The 17,436-nt window shown below is 38.4% G+C and overlaps 2 protein-coding genes across 7 annotated transcripts in view; one reads left to right on the plus strand and one right to left on the minus strand.

The window, feature by feature from the left end:
* The window catches only part of CTPS2 (CTP synthase 2), a 177,107-nt gene that overhangs the window by 64,508 nt on the left and 95,163 nt on the right, over positions 1–17,436 (plus strand). The gene's annotated exons all lie outside the window — the stretch shown is intronic.
* On the minus strand, positions 9,148–11,698 carry S100G (S100 calcium binding protein G). Its single transcript, XM_075060357.1, has 2 exons — positions 11,567–11,698; positions 9,148–9,281 (listed from the first exon to the last, which is right to left on the minus strand). The coding sequence occupies exons 1-2, from the start codon at positions 11,696–11,698 to the stop codon at positions 9,168–9,170; spliced, it is 246 nt and encodes an 81-aa protein (XP_074916458.1). The 3' UTR covers positions 9,148–9,167.

A 17,436-nucleotide genomic window follows, 5' to 3' on the forward strand; every position in this document is an offset into this window, starting at 1 on the left:
TTTGCATGACCACAGATTGATATAAGCAGAAGATAAGGATTATAACGTAGTTATTGTAGAGTGAAACATAAGAAGCTATAAGATAGGAAAGATCTCTTATCAAAACACAAATTTTTGCAATAAAATTGCAGGGAACATAAATAGAAGTACTGGTTTTTTTTTTTTTATGTGATAGGTTTTTTTTTTCAAATTTGTTCTAGAGTCACAAAAAGAAAGTGCTTCTTTAGGACAGTTTTCTGTGCTGTGTGTTTGATGGAACCGTCCCAAAGTAGAGAAAAATTGGTTAAGGATTTAAAAACATCATGGTAGATTTAGTAAAAGTGAAAGTACAAATGGTTCCAATAGTAGTGATTTTGGATTTTCCAGGCAGAAAGTCCTCTTGACTCAATAATATAAAGTTACACTCACACCATCCATGTGTGCTCTGGCAAAATTTTGGAAGGGAGCCCCCTGATAATATCTCATAGTTGAGGAGAGCATGTAATATTCTCATAACAGGAAAGCTCACAGATGATCTGAAAATGGGGATTTCTAGAATCTGAAAAACATAAGACAAGAGAAGTGTTTTAGATAGATATTGAATTAATAGACTGCTAAACGTTAAACTGCTGCTCCACTGTCAGCTTGCTCCAGAAGTGTTGGGTTGTAATCTGAAATGTAAAAATGAATGTTTTGCTTAGTCTGCAAAATATGAATACAATCATTTTTTTTAAGTGATGGTGAAATAAGTATATTGACAGGGGTCTGTTAGTCTGAATTTAAAGGTAGATTGTCAAAGCGCTATACAGAATTTTGCCTGCATGCCTCCTATTGAAATCAATGTGAACTTTGAAAATGTACTCATATGTAAACAAATGGAAATTCAGACATTACACCAACGGTAATGTAGTTTAAAAGATCCCTTTCATTTCCCACCTTACAGACTGCAAGAGGTCACATTTTACTTACATGCTTCTTTTGAATCTAAGAAATGATGAATGATGAATTTCATAAGTCAATGTATTCTTGAAACCCTGAATATTATCAAGGTTATCTTACGCCTGTTTGGGGGGTGGGAAGTTTAGATGCAGAAGGGCCGGGCTACAGGGAAGACTGTGATCTTAGGATGTGTTGAATGTTTGTCCTTGGGAAGGGGGCATCAGCAGAATTTCTTCCTATTATGCCTTTACAATGTATTCCCTTTCCGAAGTCTCACCTACTAAACCTTGTTGAAGGTGACATTTAACCCCCTCAAAATGTTCTTGTCAGTAATCTCATTTTACTTATCGTGATGTTGCTATGTTTCTTTTCTTGTTAAGTAGATGATCTTCGTAACATGCCATTGAAGTGCTATAGATTATTTGTATCCTCTGAACATCCCTTAGTCCTCACTAACGATGGACTTGAACCAATACCTCATATCTGAATGTCCCACACTTTGAGTTAATTTTGGTCTGGATCTGTATCAGGATTTAAACTTGTCAGCATGGGCTCATTTCCAGCCTCTAGTTTACATGCTATATATTTTTTTTATCAATGATTACAGAGAACTACTGTTTATTACAGTGTAATAGCAATCAGTTTGTGTATTTATTGTTGCTTTTTGGAGACAGTTTTGCTGTATCCTCAGTACAATATTTTTTAGCCTGTTCAAATCCATACTTCAACTCTAACAGCAATTTTCTCTGTTAAAGTGCAATACTAGTACTAAATGTTAGAACAATAGCAAGTGGGCATCTGTGTTGATGACCATGGTTTGAAGATAAACACAAAGAAACTTGAAGTTTTGAAAGTGGAGAGAGTGGAAAAAGAGCAGTTGATTGAAGCTTCAGAAGAAAGAATCTGAGTACTTGGGAAGTACTGAAGGTATGTCTAAACTGCAGTTAAAAACATGCACCTGGCTTCATGGGTCTTGAGCTATGGAGCAGTTTAATTGTGATTCCGACGAGCCCAAGCCCAGGCTCTAGGACCCCGCTAAGGGGGAGGATCCCAGAGCTCTCACTGCAGCCCAGGTCCAAACGTCTATTCCACAATTAAACAGCCAGTTAGCCCGAGTCAGCTGGCACAGACCAACTGCAAGTGTCTTATTGGAGTGTAGACATACCCTTAAGTGCTATCTGCAGAATTGAAAAGAAGAGCCCAATGTGCATGGGTGACAGGAAAAAGATAGAAGGAGTACTGTAGGACCTCACTTAAGTAACAGACTGAAAGGAAAAGTACCGTATATGCTGCATGTGTTTTTCCTTGCCTGCTCTGTGGTTTAGAAATGGTTGGGTCTTTTGCATATGGAAGAAAAAAGATTTTCTATGATTCTAAGGTACAGGTAGTAGCAAGTAATATATTGAGAATGGCTGGCAAATGGAGGGCATACAGAGTGTGCATGGAAGAAATTAGGGGGAAGATGAACATGGGACTCCCAGTAATAAATAGGCTGGAAAGTGCACATTTGAAGTGGGTGGACAAGTGATACGAATGGAAGAAGAATGGTTTACAAAGAAAGCATGGGAGGAAGAGTTCAGCAAGAAAGGATGTGGAAGACAGAAGCTATGATGGAGAGACTGTTAAGAGAAGATTGAAGAGAAATGGACTGGAACTCCAAGACCTATGAACCCCTGTCATGGACCTGAAGGAGTAACGAAGACTTGTGGGCACCGCTGACCCCATACAAAAGGGAAAATGTGTTGAGAAGTGAATTGAAGCTCATATCTATGACAATATATTGCTGTTGTATGGAAACATCATGAATCATTGGGTGATCTGCTGCATTTTGATTGCATTAAAGGAGAAGCAAGACATTCATTCAAGTACAATTTAAATGGAGAAAATAATGGAATAAATGTAAAATCTGAAAGTCACAAAAGATTAATGGAGTTTAAACAGTTTGTGTGTGATGTGCATAAAAGCTACTCTGCAAAGCATGTTTCTGAATCTTAATCTGTATAGCAGGAATGCTGATATTTCACATCTGAACTCTGAGTGAGGCAAAGTGAACCTCCAGTTGTTTCAACTGGACATCTTACATATTAATACCTGTAACCGTAAAGGTTTCAGTTTAGCAAAGCCTGCATTGTATTAAAATATTTGGATATTGTTTATAGTAATGTACAGAAATAATTTAAGGGGGATCAGGTTAGTAAAGTTTGTGAATTATTGAGGCCACAGAGATGATTTCATGCACCGTGAGAGCTGATGAGGAAACACTGTGTCACTCCCATGGTAGCACGCTCAGCAGCTCAGTAAGGCTTGAAACAGAAGAGCACTTACTGTACTCCTCTTCCTTGTGTTGGCTACTCCTCCTCTGGAAGTTGCTCCTGGAGAATGGGGGTGGAGAAACACGGGTCCAGTAACAGTTGGGTTTTGCTTGTTTTTGTGTTTTTTTTAATAGAAAATTAGGACCATGTGATTGCTGAACCATGCCGATAGGCTAGGATTTTCAGGGGCAGGTGTGGAACTTGGAATTTCTTGTAACTCTTTTTAATTTACTACCTGTAGTATTGCCAGCCTCAAGTGTTCAAAAATCATGAGCTGAACCCCAGGAATCACAAGATTCGCTTAACACTCATGAAATTCTTAAAAACAATTAATAAATTTTGGGGTTTTTTTATTTGCCTTCTGGGATTTGAGCTTGTAAGAGCCTGTTTACAGCTTTTCTCTGCAACCATGAAGGCTAGAAACTTATTTAAATAAAAACAAAAAATAAAAGCTAAGATTTTCACACAGTCACCTGATTCAAGGAGCTGCAGCTAGGAAAAACAGCAAAATATCACAAGAATCATGATAAAGTCGCGAGAATTGGCAACACTATTAACTGACTGTATCCTTTCAACTATAATGGCCCAAGTGATATTGCTGTAATAGAATGCACAGAAACTGTTTTGATCAAGTATCAGAGGGGTAGCCGTGTTAGTCTGGATCTGTAAAAGCAGCAGAGAGTCCTGTGGCATCTTATAGACTAACAGACGTTTTGGAGCGTGAGCTTTCGTGGGTGAATACTCACTTAGTCAGACGCAGTGGGTATTCACCCATGAAAGCTCACGCTCCAAAACGTCTGTTAGTCTATAAGGTGCCACAGGATTCTCTGCTGCTTGTTTTGATCAAAAGTTTTTAGCACTGTGAAGATTTTCTTTTTGAGATTTTTGCTTTTAATTCTAAAGCTGAAGAGATAAATATTGTGACTTGACTTGTTTGAAGAGTAATTAATACATACTTAAGCTATGAGGGAGTTTCCTACTGTGTTGTTGATCTATATCAGTTCAACTATTATTCATCTATTTCATCTTGTTCCATGGTTCAGAGTGATTACAAAAGCATTACTTGGCATTGATCCTGCCAACACACCCAGGAGTAACTTTATGCATATGAGTACTCCTGCTGAGCTCCCTGGGTAGTGAGAGGGGCTACCCACAGGAGTTAAGCTAATCTGTAGGTGTTGCAGAACTGGAACCATAGTGTGCAGTTGATATTTCAGTGCCGAGAAACCATTAGATAGTTTCTGCATACAAAACACTGGTTTATGAGTATTTTTGGTGACTTGCACGTTGTAAAGTTTAACTACAAAGTTTGTTTTAAACAAAATTGTACCATTTTTCCTGCCCACATGGTGAAAAGCATTATAAAATGTGTCTAGGGGATTTAAATTAAAGTGGGCATGTCTGAGTTTCCTGTTAACAGTTATTAGCATTTATGCATTTATCCATCCTTGCTTTAGCACTAGGAATAGTCTTGAACTAAAATCTTTTATCTGAATGTCACAAAATAATAATTAATAGTTCTTTTAATCTGTGGAACTCCAAGCACTTTTCACAGATGGGTAAGTTTCATCTGTAGGTGGGGGTAGAAGTAGCACAGAGAGGTGAAGTGACTTGTTCAAGGTTACCCAATTCATCAGTGGCAGAACTGGGCATAGAACCCAGCTCTCCTGACTCCTGACCCAGTGCTGTATCAACCATACCATGCATGTTAGAATTCCATATCCAGATTTTGCAGCTTGTGCCCAGCTCTGCTTAATATAGATTTGATTTTACAAAGGGAATGTGGGGTAGATGAATGAGGGCTGGTCAGGCCCAGAAACTCATTCTGTCTAATTCCAGCTGTGTTGATAACTTGCTGCATGTGTTCCACGGTAAGGCCTTTAATCTTTTTGCCTCAGTTTTTTCTGACCTGTAAAATTGGAATGATAATACCTACTGACCTTGCCTGGCTGTGGTGAGGATTAATATAGTTAGTGTTTGTACAACACTTTGAAAAAGTAATGCGCCAAATTGTATTACTATTCTGTGGAAGAATTTTATACTGCAAATAATACATTTAGGGACAAAATCTACACTCGGTTCTTTGTACGTTCCTTGCAGCCCTTTGTAGTAAACGTGTTTACACAGGGTATTAGGGCAGTATTTGATCCAAATGGTCAAAGGCATTTTATTTTTATTCCCCCTCTTTCTCCACAATATTAAAGTGGGTTGTAATCTTTTCTGATGCGCTCTTGCATTGTGGTCTCAGCCTTTTATCTGCTGATGCTTTAAAGATAACTTTTGTAAAAATGCCTCCTTCATTACTAGCCTTGAAGACAGGGCTGGCTCCAGGTTTTCTGCCGCTAAAAGTGGCAAAAAAAAAAAAAGCCACAGCAGCGCGATCACGCCACTCCGCAATTCGGCGGCAGGTCCTTCACTCTGAGAGGGACTGAAGGACCCAGCACCAAATTGCTGCTGAAGACCCGAACATGCTGCCCCAATAGTGGCCGGAGTGCAGCCTCTTGGTATTGGCCGCCTCAAGCACCTGCTTCTTTAGCTGGTGCCTGGAGCCGGCCCTGCTTGAAGATGCTGATTTTATTTTTAAAACTTTATTTTCCATGATATTTTTGATATTACATATGGTATGAAGTGCTCCTGACCTTTTGGAATAAGTAAAATGTAAGCATTTTTTATAACCCTAAGCATTGGATCAGAAGTGGGCTTTGAGAGGAAGTGACACTTTTATAACACTATTTAATGCTTACTTCCCGTGGCCTGCTTTTTCTATAACTTATAAGAAGTGTTAGTAACACAGTCAAAGTCAGACATTTCTCCTATTGTATAACACAGATAAAAAGAAAAGAAATATAGATCCCAATCCTTATACACATAAGTAATTCCGTTTAGTTTAGTATCATTACTTGCATGTGTAAAGTTGCTCATTTACAGAAGTATTTGCAGGGTTGGGTCCATAGCCAGAATTGAAATAAAAACAAGGCGTATGAAAATACTTTATATTTGGCCAAAAATAAACTATGTGAAAAATAATTTTTTTCCAAGAAACACTAGCTACTTAAGGACTGAAGTGTACACAGTAGTCTATTTTAGGTACCTTTTTATCTCACAATCTTTAATTTATCCTCTCAACACCCCTGTGAGGTAGGAAAGTGTTCGTATCCCTATTTTATAGATGGGGAACTGAGGTACAGAGAGACTAAGTGACTTGCCCAAGGTTACAAAGGACATCCGTGGTAGAGTAGGGATTTGAACCCAAGTCTTCTAGGTCCTAAGTTAGTGGCCTGTCGTTGTTCTTACAAGGATACCTTATTTTTAATTTAGTTTCCGTGTGTTTCATTACTTTCTTCTCAATAAGGGAAGCAATAATAATAATAGCAATTACTATGACACTGGAATTTTCTAGTGTAGGCTATGCGCTGAAAGGATTAAAAAGAGAATCTAAAAAAAATTGCAAATGTTTTAATGTGCGAAAGTAACTTCATCTGATGTGGACCTGATCATGCTACCAAAGATGACTGTAAATCTGTATTTGACAATAGAGAGGACTGATGCTGCAAGGCTAATTGGGCTTGTGTTGAAAAGAGAAATGAATATGACTGAATATTTATTAAGAGATTGAATCCTACACTCCTGTGAAGTCAGCTCCTATTGATTCATTGAAAGAGGTTAAGTGTTATTTCTATGCATAAATTGTAATTTGTATCTATAACAAATACAAAAATACAAATTTCAGAAATTGTGCATGTATAGCCAAACCAGAAAAATGTCTTACCACTTTTGTGAAAGAGTGAAATCTCCCTTCCTATAGAGTATTCCCACTCTGAATATTTTTCAGGGCTGCCTCAAATTCATTTTAAAAAAATGAATATAAGATGTCCCTTCTGTAAGGCTGACAGGCATTAGGATCTGAACCAACAGAAATATATGTCATCTGCCCTCTGCAGCTATGTAGCCATGTACTGTAAGTTGTTCCCAGTTTAGGGTCTGATTCAGAAACATGTTTGGTGTTTCCTATGAAGTATTGAGCACTTTCAACATCCCCTTTCTTCAATTGGAGTTGAAGACACTTAGCACCTTTCAAGATTGGACCCTTAAAGTGTAAAGTGTTAGATCTCCCTTAAAGAAAAGATGTTTGGAAGTTTCATTTTAGCAAAGAGATTGCCTTTTGAATTGGAACTGGTGTTACATATAGCTGTATGGGTGAAAGTATTTTCATAATAATACAAAAATCATCCCACCCAACTGCAATCCAAGTCTGTCTCTCATAGTTGCGGTGAATGTTGCTTGCTAAAAGGTTCCTGGAAGGAGCAAAATGTTACTTTAAAAAATGTAAACGGTGAAGTAAATTTTTAGAACCTTTTTTTTTTTTCTGAACTGTCTGTCATAAGGCAGAACATGATACCAGCAGACAGAATGGTGGATGCTCTGCTTGTAGCCATGTACTGTAAAGTACTGACCATCCATCTAATTCATCATCAGATGTTTTTCTGGGTCCTGTGGAAAATAAATAGAATGTAATCATGGAATTAAATGCTGTACCATAATGCATATGCATAAGCAGGGCAAATGAAGGATGCATAAACAACCTTAATTCTGACATTTCCTAACTTTGAGTGCTTGACTTTCTAAACCTAATGATGTTTTTTTTAAATTGCTTATTAACTGTAACTTAAAGTTGTTAAAGTAAATGGATATCAAAGATATTTTATTATTATATTGTCAATAGCAGGAATATGCAAAAGCTGATTTATGATGAAGGAATCAAAGCCTTTAGTGTCAGAATGGTTTAATGAATATATCCTGTTAGAACATAGGACATCAGTGCAGAGGTCACAGAGACATTTGTGATACAGTAGAACCTCAAAGTTATGAACACTAGAGTTACGAACTGACCGGTCAACCACACACCTCTTTTTGAAGTGGAAGTATGCAATCAGGCAGCAGCAGAGACCAAAAAAAATAAAAAATACAGTACTGTATAGTACTATTTTAAACATAAACTACTAAAAAAATAAAGGGAAGTTAAAAAAAAAGATTTGACAAGGTAAGGAAACTGTTTCTGTGCTTGTTTCATTTAAATTAAGATGATTAAAAGCAACATTTTCTTCTGCACAGTAAAGTTTCAAAGCTGTATTAAGTCAGTGTTCAGCTGTGAACTTTTAAAAGAACAACCATAATGCTTTGTTCAGAGTTATGAACATTTCAGAGTTACAAACAGCCTCCATTCCTGAGGTGTTTGTAACTCTGAGGTTCTACTGTAATAGGCAGTCCATATTTGGTCTTAGATTTGCTATAATTCATTTTGTATGTATACAGTTATGATATTCCTTATAGATTTTTATCTGATTCACCTAAGTACAGCTATTTTTGTTAGGTATATTTTATGCATGTTATTGAGGAAAATATTTTTTTTAAATAGTAAATAGAATATTGGTAAGTTTGTATTTAACATATGAATCTTAAATATATCTAATTCAGATATTTTACTATATTGAGATGTGTGTCCTGACTTAAATTGAATTGACTAGTATACTGTAGTGAATTATTTTTGCTGGGAGTGATAGAGTGACCTTAATGTATATGGCCATATATTCCTTCCAAAAACATGAATTTAAACTGTCCCATGTGTCAAAGTACTACTCCCACATAAAGCAGGAGTTATATAAAGGCCATTTCCTTACATCATGTTTTTGTAGCATGAAATAAAAATGTTAATTCTAAAATAACTGGGAAGTGGAGTGTGTTGATACCTAGTATATAGGAAATACAGTACAAGGAGACCAATCCTTTTACACTAAAGAAAATCTTTATTATCTACTGATAATGTTATCACAATAAGTAAATCTGTAAATACATATATATATATATATATATATACTTGTTATGAATGCCAAGTTTTTTCTTTCTTCCTTTGCCAGTGGTGGTCCTCCTCCTTCTGTCTTACTGGCCTGTGCCAGTTATACGTTTTATAATGGACAGAAATTCTTCAAAGCTGACTTTCCCATCATTATTTTTGTCCAACGATTTAATTATGTTATCGAGAGAGAATGCATCCTGTTTTTATAGGAAAATCATTAAAAAAGTTAAGTAAAAAAATTAATGGTCACAGATACTTCCTGATAAGAAACATAGCCCATAAAGTATGCTAACTATTAATGTTACTATGGAGGTGTTGCTACTACTATGGGATCTACAAGTAAGTACATGTGTGTGTGTGGGAGGGCGATTGTTATATTGACTAACCAAGAAATGCAGTTCCCACAGTCTGCTAACGTTGTTATCAAAGATGTATCAGATCTCTGAAAAGTGTGTGAGCAATCATGTGCCTTTCACCTTTCACTATAGAAGAGCATTCCTAAGAAATAGTTTAAATTCTCACAGTCAGGCTATCAAGAAATGAAAATGTCCCCATGTGCAAGAGCCAGTGCAACTGAACATGACAGAGGTTCTTGAACAAATCACTGCAGCAAGGCTTCATTATGACTAGGCTTTCATTCTGATGTAGGTAAATTTAGTTTGGATTATATCACAAAGATGGGGAAAGAAAGACAGATGAGAAAGCAGTAGCATAGACTCACTGAGGCCACGTCTAGACTACCCGCCGTATCGGCGGGTTAAAATCGATTGCTCGGGGATCGATATATCGCGTCTCATCTAGACGCGATATATCGATCCCTGAGCGCGCTTATATCAATTCCGGAACTCCACCAACCCCAACGGAGTTCCGGAATCGACATGGCGAGCCGTGGACATTGATCCCGCGCGGTGAGGACGGGTGAGTAAATCGATTTTAGATATTCGACTTCAGTTACGTTATTCACGTAGCTGAAGTTGTGTATCTAAAATCGATTTTCCCCCGTAGTGTAGACCAGCCTGAGCTACAATGATCACCTTTAAAAGTCAACATCTACCACACAGTACTATCTCAGGGTCTATTCCAGAGCCCACTTACATCAGTTGAAAGAATCGCATTGACTTCACTGGGCTTTGGATCAGGCCCTGAGACAGGGCTGTTCCCCCCTGTATTTAGAATACTCTGTATTGTGTTAGCAAAATTGTTTAAATGTGGTAAATCTAGCTAAGAGCATTAACTCCTTTTAGTCCAGTCCGTATTATGAAAGTGCACATGGCATTCTGGTGCAGTGAATTTTCTGAAAACACTCTTGGTAATTAGTCAAATGTATAAAGTGGGATAAACCTAGTTTAGATTGTGTTTTAAGCTGCTTTTTTATGTTGTGTCATACTTCAGTGTCAAACAAGTTGTACATTTCTGCAAACAATGAAAATGCTAGAAAAATCTACTATCCAAATTGCAAGTAGAAATCATTGATACCACAGGTGAAATGTGAATGCTCTGTCAAATCTGGATTTATTTTCCTTCAAAGCTGAACTGGCTATGACTGGTATAAAAAAGTTTTAGTAAGAAAGCACCTTAGCAGACTTACAAGTTTGTTTCCAATTAAATAAACTATGACTATAAATTGTGATAACTATTTGATAAGGAAACACTTCTGTATTTTATGATTTTTCCATAGGTTTAATTGCATATACTGGATCGTGTAAAAGATTTTTCTCCATCCAACAAATTGTAGCAAAATGAATACAGTGGATTTTTTTTATTCACAAAATTCTAGAATTTCCACTGAGTTCAGGCCTTTGACAAAATGTACCAACTCTGATTCAGCACACCCACATTTAACATCTAAATGTTCAGTCCAGCAAAGGAAACTATTTGGAGTCCTACTGAAGTCAAAACCCAACTCCGATTAATCTTCCAAAATCTGATTATTCTTGAAACCCCTAAATGGTGTCATATGGACATTTCTGCAGATCAAATGGTGGTGGTAATTTTTTGCCTTGGCACTTTTCTTAAAATCACAGAAAATTATTGTGTCCATTTCCATTACAGCAGGGACTTCAACTATTTACCAGCTTCTTCAGACTTCTTACGTGAATTCTGATACTTCTGTTTTCAGAATCGAATAATTACCAGTCACCACATTACCTACTACTCAAAGTCTAAGACCTTCTGAGATGAATCAAGATACAGTATACAGACCTGGCGGGGGGGGGAGGTATTTTGTATGATCTAGTTGATGCAACTTTGCCTTCAGAACACCTTATAAAATACATTAAAAGTATTTCTTTCATAGTGCCAAGATGTGAACTCCTTACAACTATGTGAGTAAGGCAAGTGTTGGATTTACATATTGACCCTTTGAGAACGATCATTAGTCAATGGGGTCATAAGGCTCTGCCTTGCAGGATCAGGGCCTATATTTACATTTTCCCACCCATTCCACAGAGACTACAATTGATGCTGCTTGGGCTACACTTACCTTCAGATATTGTGCAAATTGATTCTGAAGCAGGTTTTTTAGTCCACCAATGGACAGCGTGCTGGTACTACCCTCCATCAATGCATATTGAGTGAAATATTTTAAAAGGTTATCATCAAGTAAATTTTCCATGTTTCTGATTCTATTCTTGAAAGATAACTGTGAAAAGAAAACCAAAACCCTACATCTGAATGTTTAAAGAGAAGGAAAAAATCAGTGATGGATTTCATTCCAGGTAGCAGGTGTCTGTTTTGGATGAAGAGGGCAAGCAGTTGGTATAAACAACAATTGCTTATTATAAGTACAGTTTTTGAAATAGAAATTATTATGTTAACTAAGCAGTTATCAACAGGTGAAAATGTAAATCTCCTCTAATATATTGAAACGATCAACTAGGTATGTAGGTTTGTTTGATTTTTTTTCCTGTTGGGGAGATAATTCTGTTCCCACTAACATCTCAGCAGTGAACAAGTTATACTTAACTGCTAACCCACAGGTACAGTGGGCTTTTTCCTCAATAAAATGGGCTCAACCCATTTCCAAATGAAAATGCCAAATAAATATAAGAGATTTTAAACGTGTAATAAATTCAGATCGTACTTACCTGACTCACGAAACCCAGAACAACTAACAGAATCCAGCAGGAATGAGAATTGTGGGGTTGGGACAACCTTTATAATCTTCATGCTTCCACCCCACCCTGATTATGAAATTTTTCTTTTGTCATTAAAAACAGTACACTAATCTTAATCTTATAGCTCCAATGATCAAAGGTTTTGCATACTTTAGAAAAAAGACGTAATGAAACAGTTTTACAACTGAAGGGGCACCATAAACCCCTACCCATGAGGTTTCATAAAGTCCTTTCTATGGATATTTCCCCCCTACAAACCGTGTGTTTTAGTTTTTAACCTCTGCCACACCCGCTTCAGAGTTAGCCTGGGGAAAGCTTCTATAGAGAGAGGGTTTTTGTATATGCATAAAATGTTGTTGTTTCCAAAACATATGTTTCCTGATCCTTTTTAATGGTTAATAATAATTGTATTGATTGCCAGTTGATCCTGATTAATGAGCTGGGGATAAGAGGGTTCTTATCCCAAAATCAGGTACACAGAACTAAAACCAACATGTCCAGTATCTCGGCGGGAGCCTCAGGGTCTATGGCAAGGACACTCACATTGAGGGCAAAGCCAAGCCTTGGTAATCTTTATTAAAACCAGTACTAGAGACAGAAAAGCCCCAAGCCACGTACACAGACAAGAGTAATACGGTATTGGGGACATCTGTGGTATCATTCCCTTTCATATGCTCTTAGACTTCTATACTTATGCCCTTTCTTGAGGACCTGGTGATAAGAGACATGCTGAGTGAGTCCAATAGTCCAGGTTCCCCAATGCCCAGGATTGGTGCAGATAATAATAGAGCTGGTAGCAGATAACAGTAGAGCTGAAGGGTCAAATGATGGAAGGCTAACCTCCTCCACATGGTGGTTTGACCTATTACAGGGCCTGAACACTATCATGAATATTCATTCTAATGCCCTGCTTTCCATGTCCAAATCTAACTTCCTCACCCTCATAATATTGAAATGCATTTGTCCTATATGTTCACTTATTAATGCAATTTAATTCGTTATCATATATGCTGGCTATGGCTCAAGCAAGCTTGTGGTTAGACATCTGCCAACAATTCTATCCTAAAATAACCAAGCCCACTATCACTTCAGTATTCCTGTGGTTGTCTGGTATCGTTATATTCCAACTCCTGCTATTGAGCAAGCTATTCCTAGTTCTCCAAAACCTAAGGGTGACTGTCACATCATTTATCTATGCCAAGGGTCCCAGGCCTACTGTGCTTGGCTATACTTATGCTAACCTTCTAATGTCTTACAGAATACAGACCTGTAGGTTGCTTGTGGTACTGCTGAATATAAAAAAATCTAAGCTAGTTCTATAGGCTACACTTAGCATACAGCATTTCATCATAAAACATATTCATTGACCTTCTGAGCTAGAAGAATGTAAAAGAAGTGTAATGTAGGTTTAGGAGTGGATGGCTAACAGTTACAGTACAGTCCAAGAAGCTGTCTATATTTAAAATACAGACGTAATTTTTAAGTGTTTTTTATTTTGAGTTTTCATTTATAATTCTCCAAAGCATTTCAGCTAAAAGCTGGTTAGGAAAAATGAACTCTAAGGTGCTGAAGGTCCAGTATACTCCTTATTGGTGCTGATGACTTTTGTCTTTATTTGTTATTGTGGTCTGCTCTCATGGTCATACTTTAAACTGCTCTCTTCCTGGAGATTCAGGTGTGGTGCTTGTAACCCATGCTCAGAGTGTGAGGGATAATGAATGTGTCTTGTGTCTGTAATTTATGATGCAGTTCACCATGGGTCAGTCATCTCTAGCCTATGGCTGAGAAACCGTTTTATCAAGGGTCATGGAGTCTAAATATTCCTCTGACAATGATATTGTTTTGGTAGCATAGACAGGGCATTAAACACAGTAGAGCTGGGCAAATAATGTGCTTGATAGCCTGGAGATTCATTCCAAGCTCACACATGTCTCCGTAAGTGCTACAAGGACTGTGTCACTTTCCATAATCCTGTTTACAAAGTCAAAATTCCCTTAAAATTGGCTTCTTATGTGACTGTTCATCCCTGTAAACTTGTTCGGTAAAATATTTGCAAACACAAAAGATGGGGAGAACAATCAAAATGAACTGGATTATAAATTTGAACAAATGTTTGTGAACATTCTTTTTTGCAGCATTCACTTATTTTTATGTGTAAGCAACTTGTGTATAATCAGTACCTTCAGAGCATTAGTGATATAGTCAGTTGGTAAAATCTCTCTCTAACTCTGCATGATCTGACGTAGAGGGAAAAATTATAGAGCAGTCCAGGTTTCTCAGAATAGGTGGCATAAACTATGACCATGTGTTTCTGTGACATACAGGACACACATATTGCAAATATCTGGAATGAGCTGTTGTTTTAGTGAATAAGCACAATGAAGGGAAGTGTAAATTCTTAGACTGAACTGGAAAAATCTACAGCCTGTGAAATCTTTGCTGTGTTGTGTGCAGAACTTGCCTAATGCAGCATCTGGGGTAAAATAAAGAGACACATATAGTTACAGGTCAGCAAGAGTGCAGTACGGCTTTGAATCAGGTTGTGCCACAGGATATAGTAACCAGCAAATGAGATAAATGCCTATTGTGGGGACACAGGTGGCAAAAGGTAGAATGAAAGTGGGCTGGAGTGCCTTTCCACTGACTGCACGGGCATCGGTCACAGGTCATGAAGTACAGCAATACCTGTATCCTGTGAGTTGCAATCAGCATTAGTCATTCCCTCACTATTGTACATGAGTGTGCCGGCAGCAACAACAGTATGCTGTCACCATGCTGTGGGTCAGCACTAAATCTTCTTGACTAATCAAAATACCATATTGGTCCTCTGGTCACAGGGAGAGATGTGTCTGATAGGCAAATCTGTTTTGTTGCAGGCAAACAACCTGAAATACCACTCTATATGTGTGCGTCCGTGTGTGTGTGTGTGTGCATGCACACGCGCACACGTGTGCAGTTTCTGACTCCCTGCACTAGGCAAAATCCCAAGTACACTGCCATTTTCTAGAGTGGAACAACTCTGCCTGATGTGTGTTGCACAGAAACTGCAGTGTGATGTGCAGATCAAAGGGATGCACAAATGACACGTGGTGCCTCCAAATCCAGCAGCCATTAGGATGTGACTGTCTGCAAAATGGAAAAAGAATGGAAGGTGAGAGCGCATTGATAGTCAGCCTAGTCGTATACGGTCTTTTTCAAGGCGTGTGTTGCGGGATGTAGAAAATTTAATCTAAACCACAAATGGAAGATGTGGGCCAAAATAACTACCAGTGTCAATGTCCTTGAATTATTTATGAGATCAGGAGGACACAAAGTATAAATGGGGCAATAGGGAGCATCCAGAGAGAAGCAGATTGCCCAAAAATCATCAGCTATAATACTTGCTACGGGTGGGGACCTCACTCAGAGAATTGTACTTAAAGCCAGTAAAGAGAAGGTAGTGTCACTCCTGGATGTGGATTTGTTGTAGTGGCAGTAGGGGGAGATGAGAGCAGCTTGTTGTATTTAGTCCATAAATAAAGTAGGCGATGCACTTTGGTTGTTACAACTTCTGGTGTCTGTAAAATCTCTACTGATGTGCAAAGGTTCTTTATGTCTCACCTTGTAGAATACAATTTGCTGAATAATGTCCTGGTTGGCTATCCTAATCTACAGACTCAGTTTCTTCTAGGCACTCCTTCGTTATGCTGTGACACTTAGTAATTGGATGTACAAGGTGTCTCCCTCACAGAATTGGGTGTGGTTGCTACAGTGATGAACAATTCAGTAGAAGCATTATTAGTGGCAGATTTTATGCTGTGATGTGCAGCCTAGTGTGCTGCATCTGAGTCAGTTGCCCATTAAGTGTACATGCTTGACAGCCAGATTGTTACTACAACAAAGCTCTCTAAACTGAGTCTGCACCCATACTACATGAGGCACAGACCTGGATAGAAGAATGTACCGAAAAGTGGTTATCTCATAGCGCTTCCTGAAACCATGATCCCGCGGCAATACCGTAAAGCTGCTACCCCACAGCTGCTATTTACAACTGGCTAAAAATTTAATCGCTTTGTTCTCAAACCTGTTTTATAGAACCCTTACAAAGAATTACCTGTCTAAAAAACTGCAGACCCTCATTAATCTACATTTCAGTAAGACAGACTGACAAATCTACAATAGAAGGTACAGAACAATGAGGTTTTACTGTGCAACTGGAGTGATACCAGTGTAGGTAATGTTAAGCTTCATATGGGATGTTAGGGTGTTGTTGCCACATTACACCCTGGCTATGCCCTTGATGCTGGGTAAACCCTAACACAGAGCCTGCCATCTTTCCTCCTCCCAGATGCTGGTGCTTGTGAAAGTGGGATTGGTTGGGAGAGACTGAGTCAGACTCTCAAGCCTATTGACTTTCAATGAAAATTAGGCTCCTAAGTGCCTAAATCACTTTTTAACATGAGATTTAGCTATCTGAGTTACTTACACCTTGTGACACTGAGCAGAGCAACGATTAAATACCATTCAAAATCTGGGTCCCAGTGCTCCCAGAGCAGCTGTGCTGTAATTGCTGCAGGGGTAAGGAGGAATCCAGAAGATGATCTTGCATTGTACATTAACGGGCTTGTGCGGAGGAAATTATAAAGCACCACTTCCTCTTTCCCCAGCTGCAGCTGGGCTCCGAGCTGTAGAAAGCGCGGAGGCGACAGCAGCCTTGAGAGCTGCTATTAAGGAGAAATGATGATATTCTTTTTAAGGGTCTGCAGGACTCCATCAGCATCCTCTAAAGCCACCTGACTGGCTCCTTTTCCATATCCCTGGCAGCTTCACTGTATCTACTATGACACCAACCAGAGCCTAGCTTGGCCTCCCTGATGTTTTCAGACTCAGCAGCAGGAAGAGCCCTGTCATGGAGAAAGAAAAGCAGAAGGAGAAATAAATTACCCTGCCTTGGAGACGAGAGAGTTCCAAGAGCTAGGCACGGGTTACCTGGGCTCCCTTTTGGCTCATAGGAAGCATGGCATCATTCTCAGTGGTCACACTGGTACACTTGCTAATCCTTAGTCCCCATTAGTCCATGCCTGGGCTGCCCCACATTAATGCAGGTTGTTAAGGTTCTCATGTAATACTTTTGGGTATTTCTTTTACCCACGTGAAACAAAGAATAATAGAAATTATAAGCACAGAAGTCATGGCTTCTCCTTTCACACCCAAAACCAAGTCTATTAGCAGATATATTCTGAATTTTAAATACGAT

Source organism: Chelonoidis abingdonii, chromosome 1 (genome assembly GCF_003597395.2).
Source record: "Chelonoidis abingdonii isolate Lonesome George chromosome 1, CheloAbing_2.0, whole genome shotgun sequence".
Lineage (NCBI taxonomy): Eukaryota > Metazoa > Chordata > Testudines > Testudinidae > Chelonoidis > Chelonoidis abingdonii.

Coding starts and splice junctions, on each gene's coding strand:
- S100G (XM_075060357.1), bottom strand. CDS start 11,698: ATGGAAAATTTACTTGATGATAACCTTTTAAAATATTTCACTCAATAT. Junction 9,282..11,566: donor AATTTGCACAATATCTGAAG/GTAAGTGTAGCC, acceptor CTATAAAAACAG/GATGCATTCTCTCTCGATAA.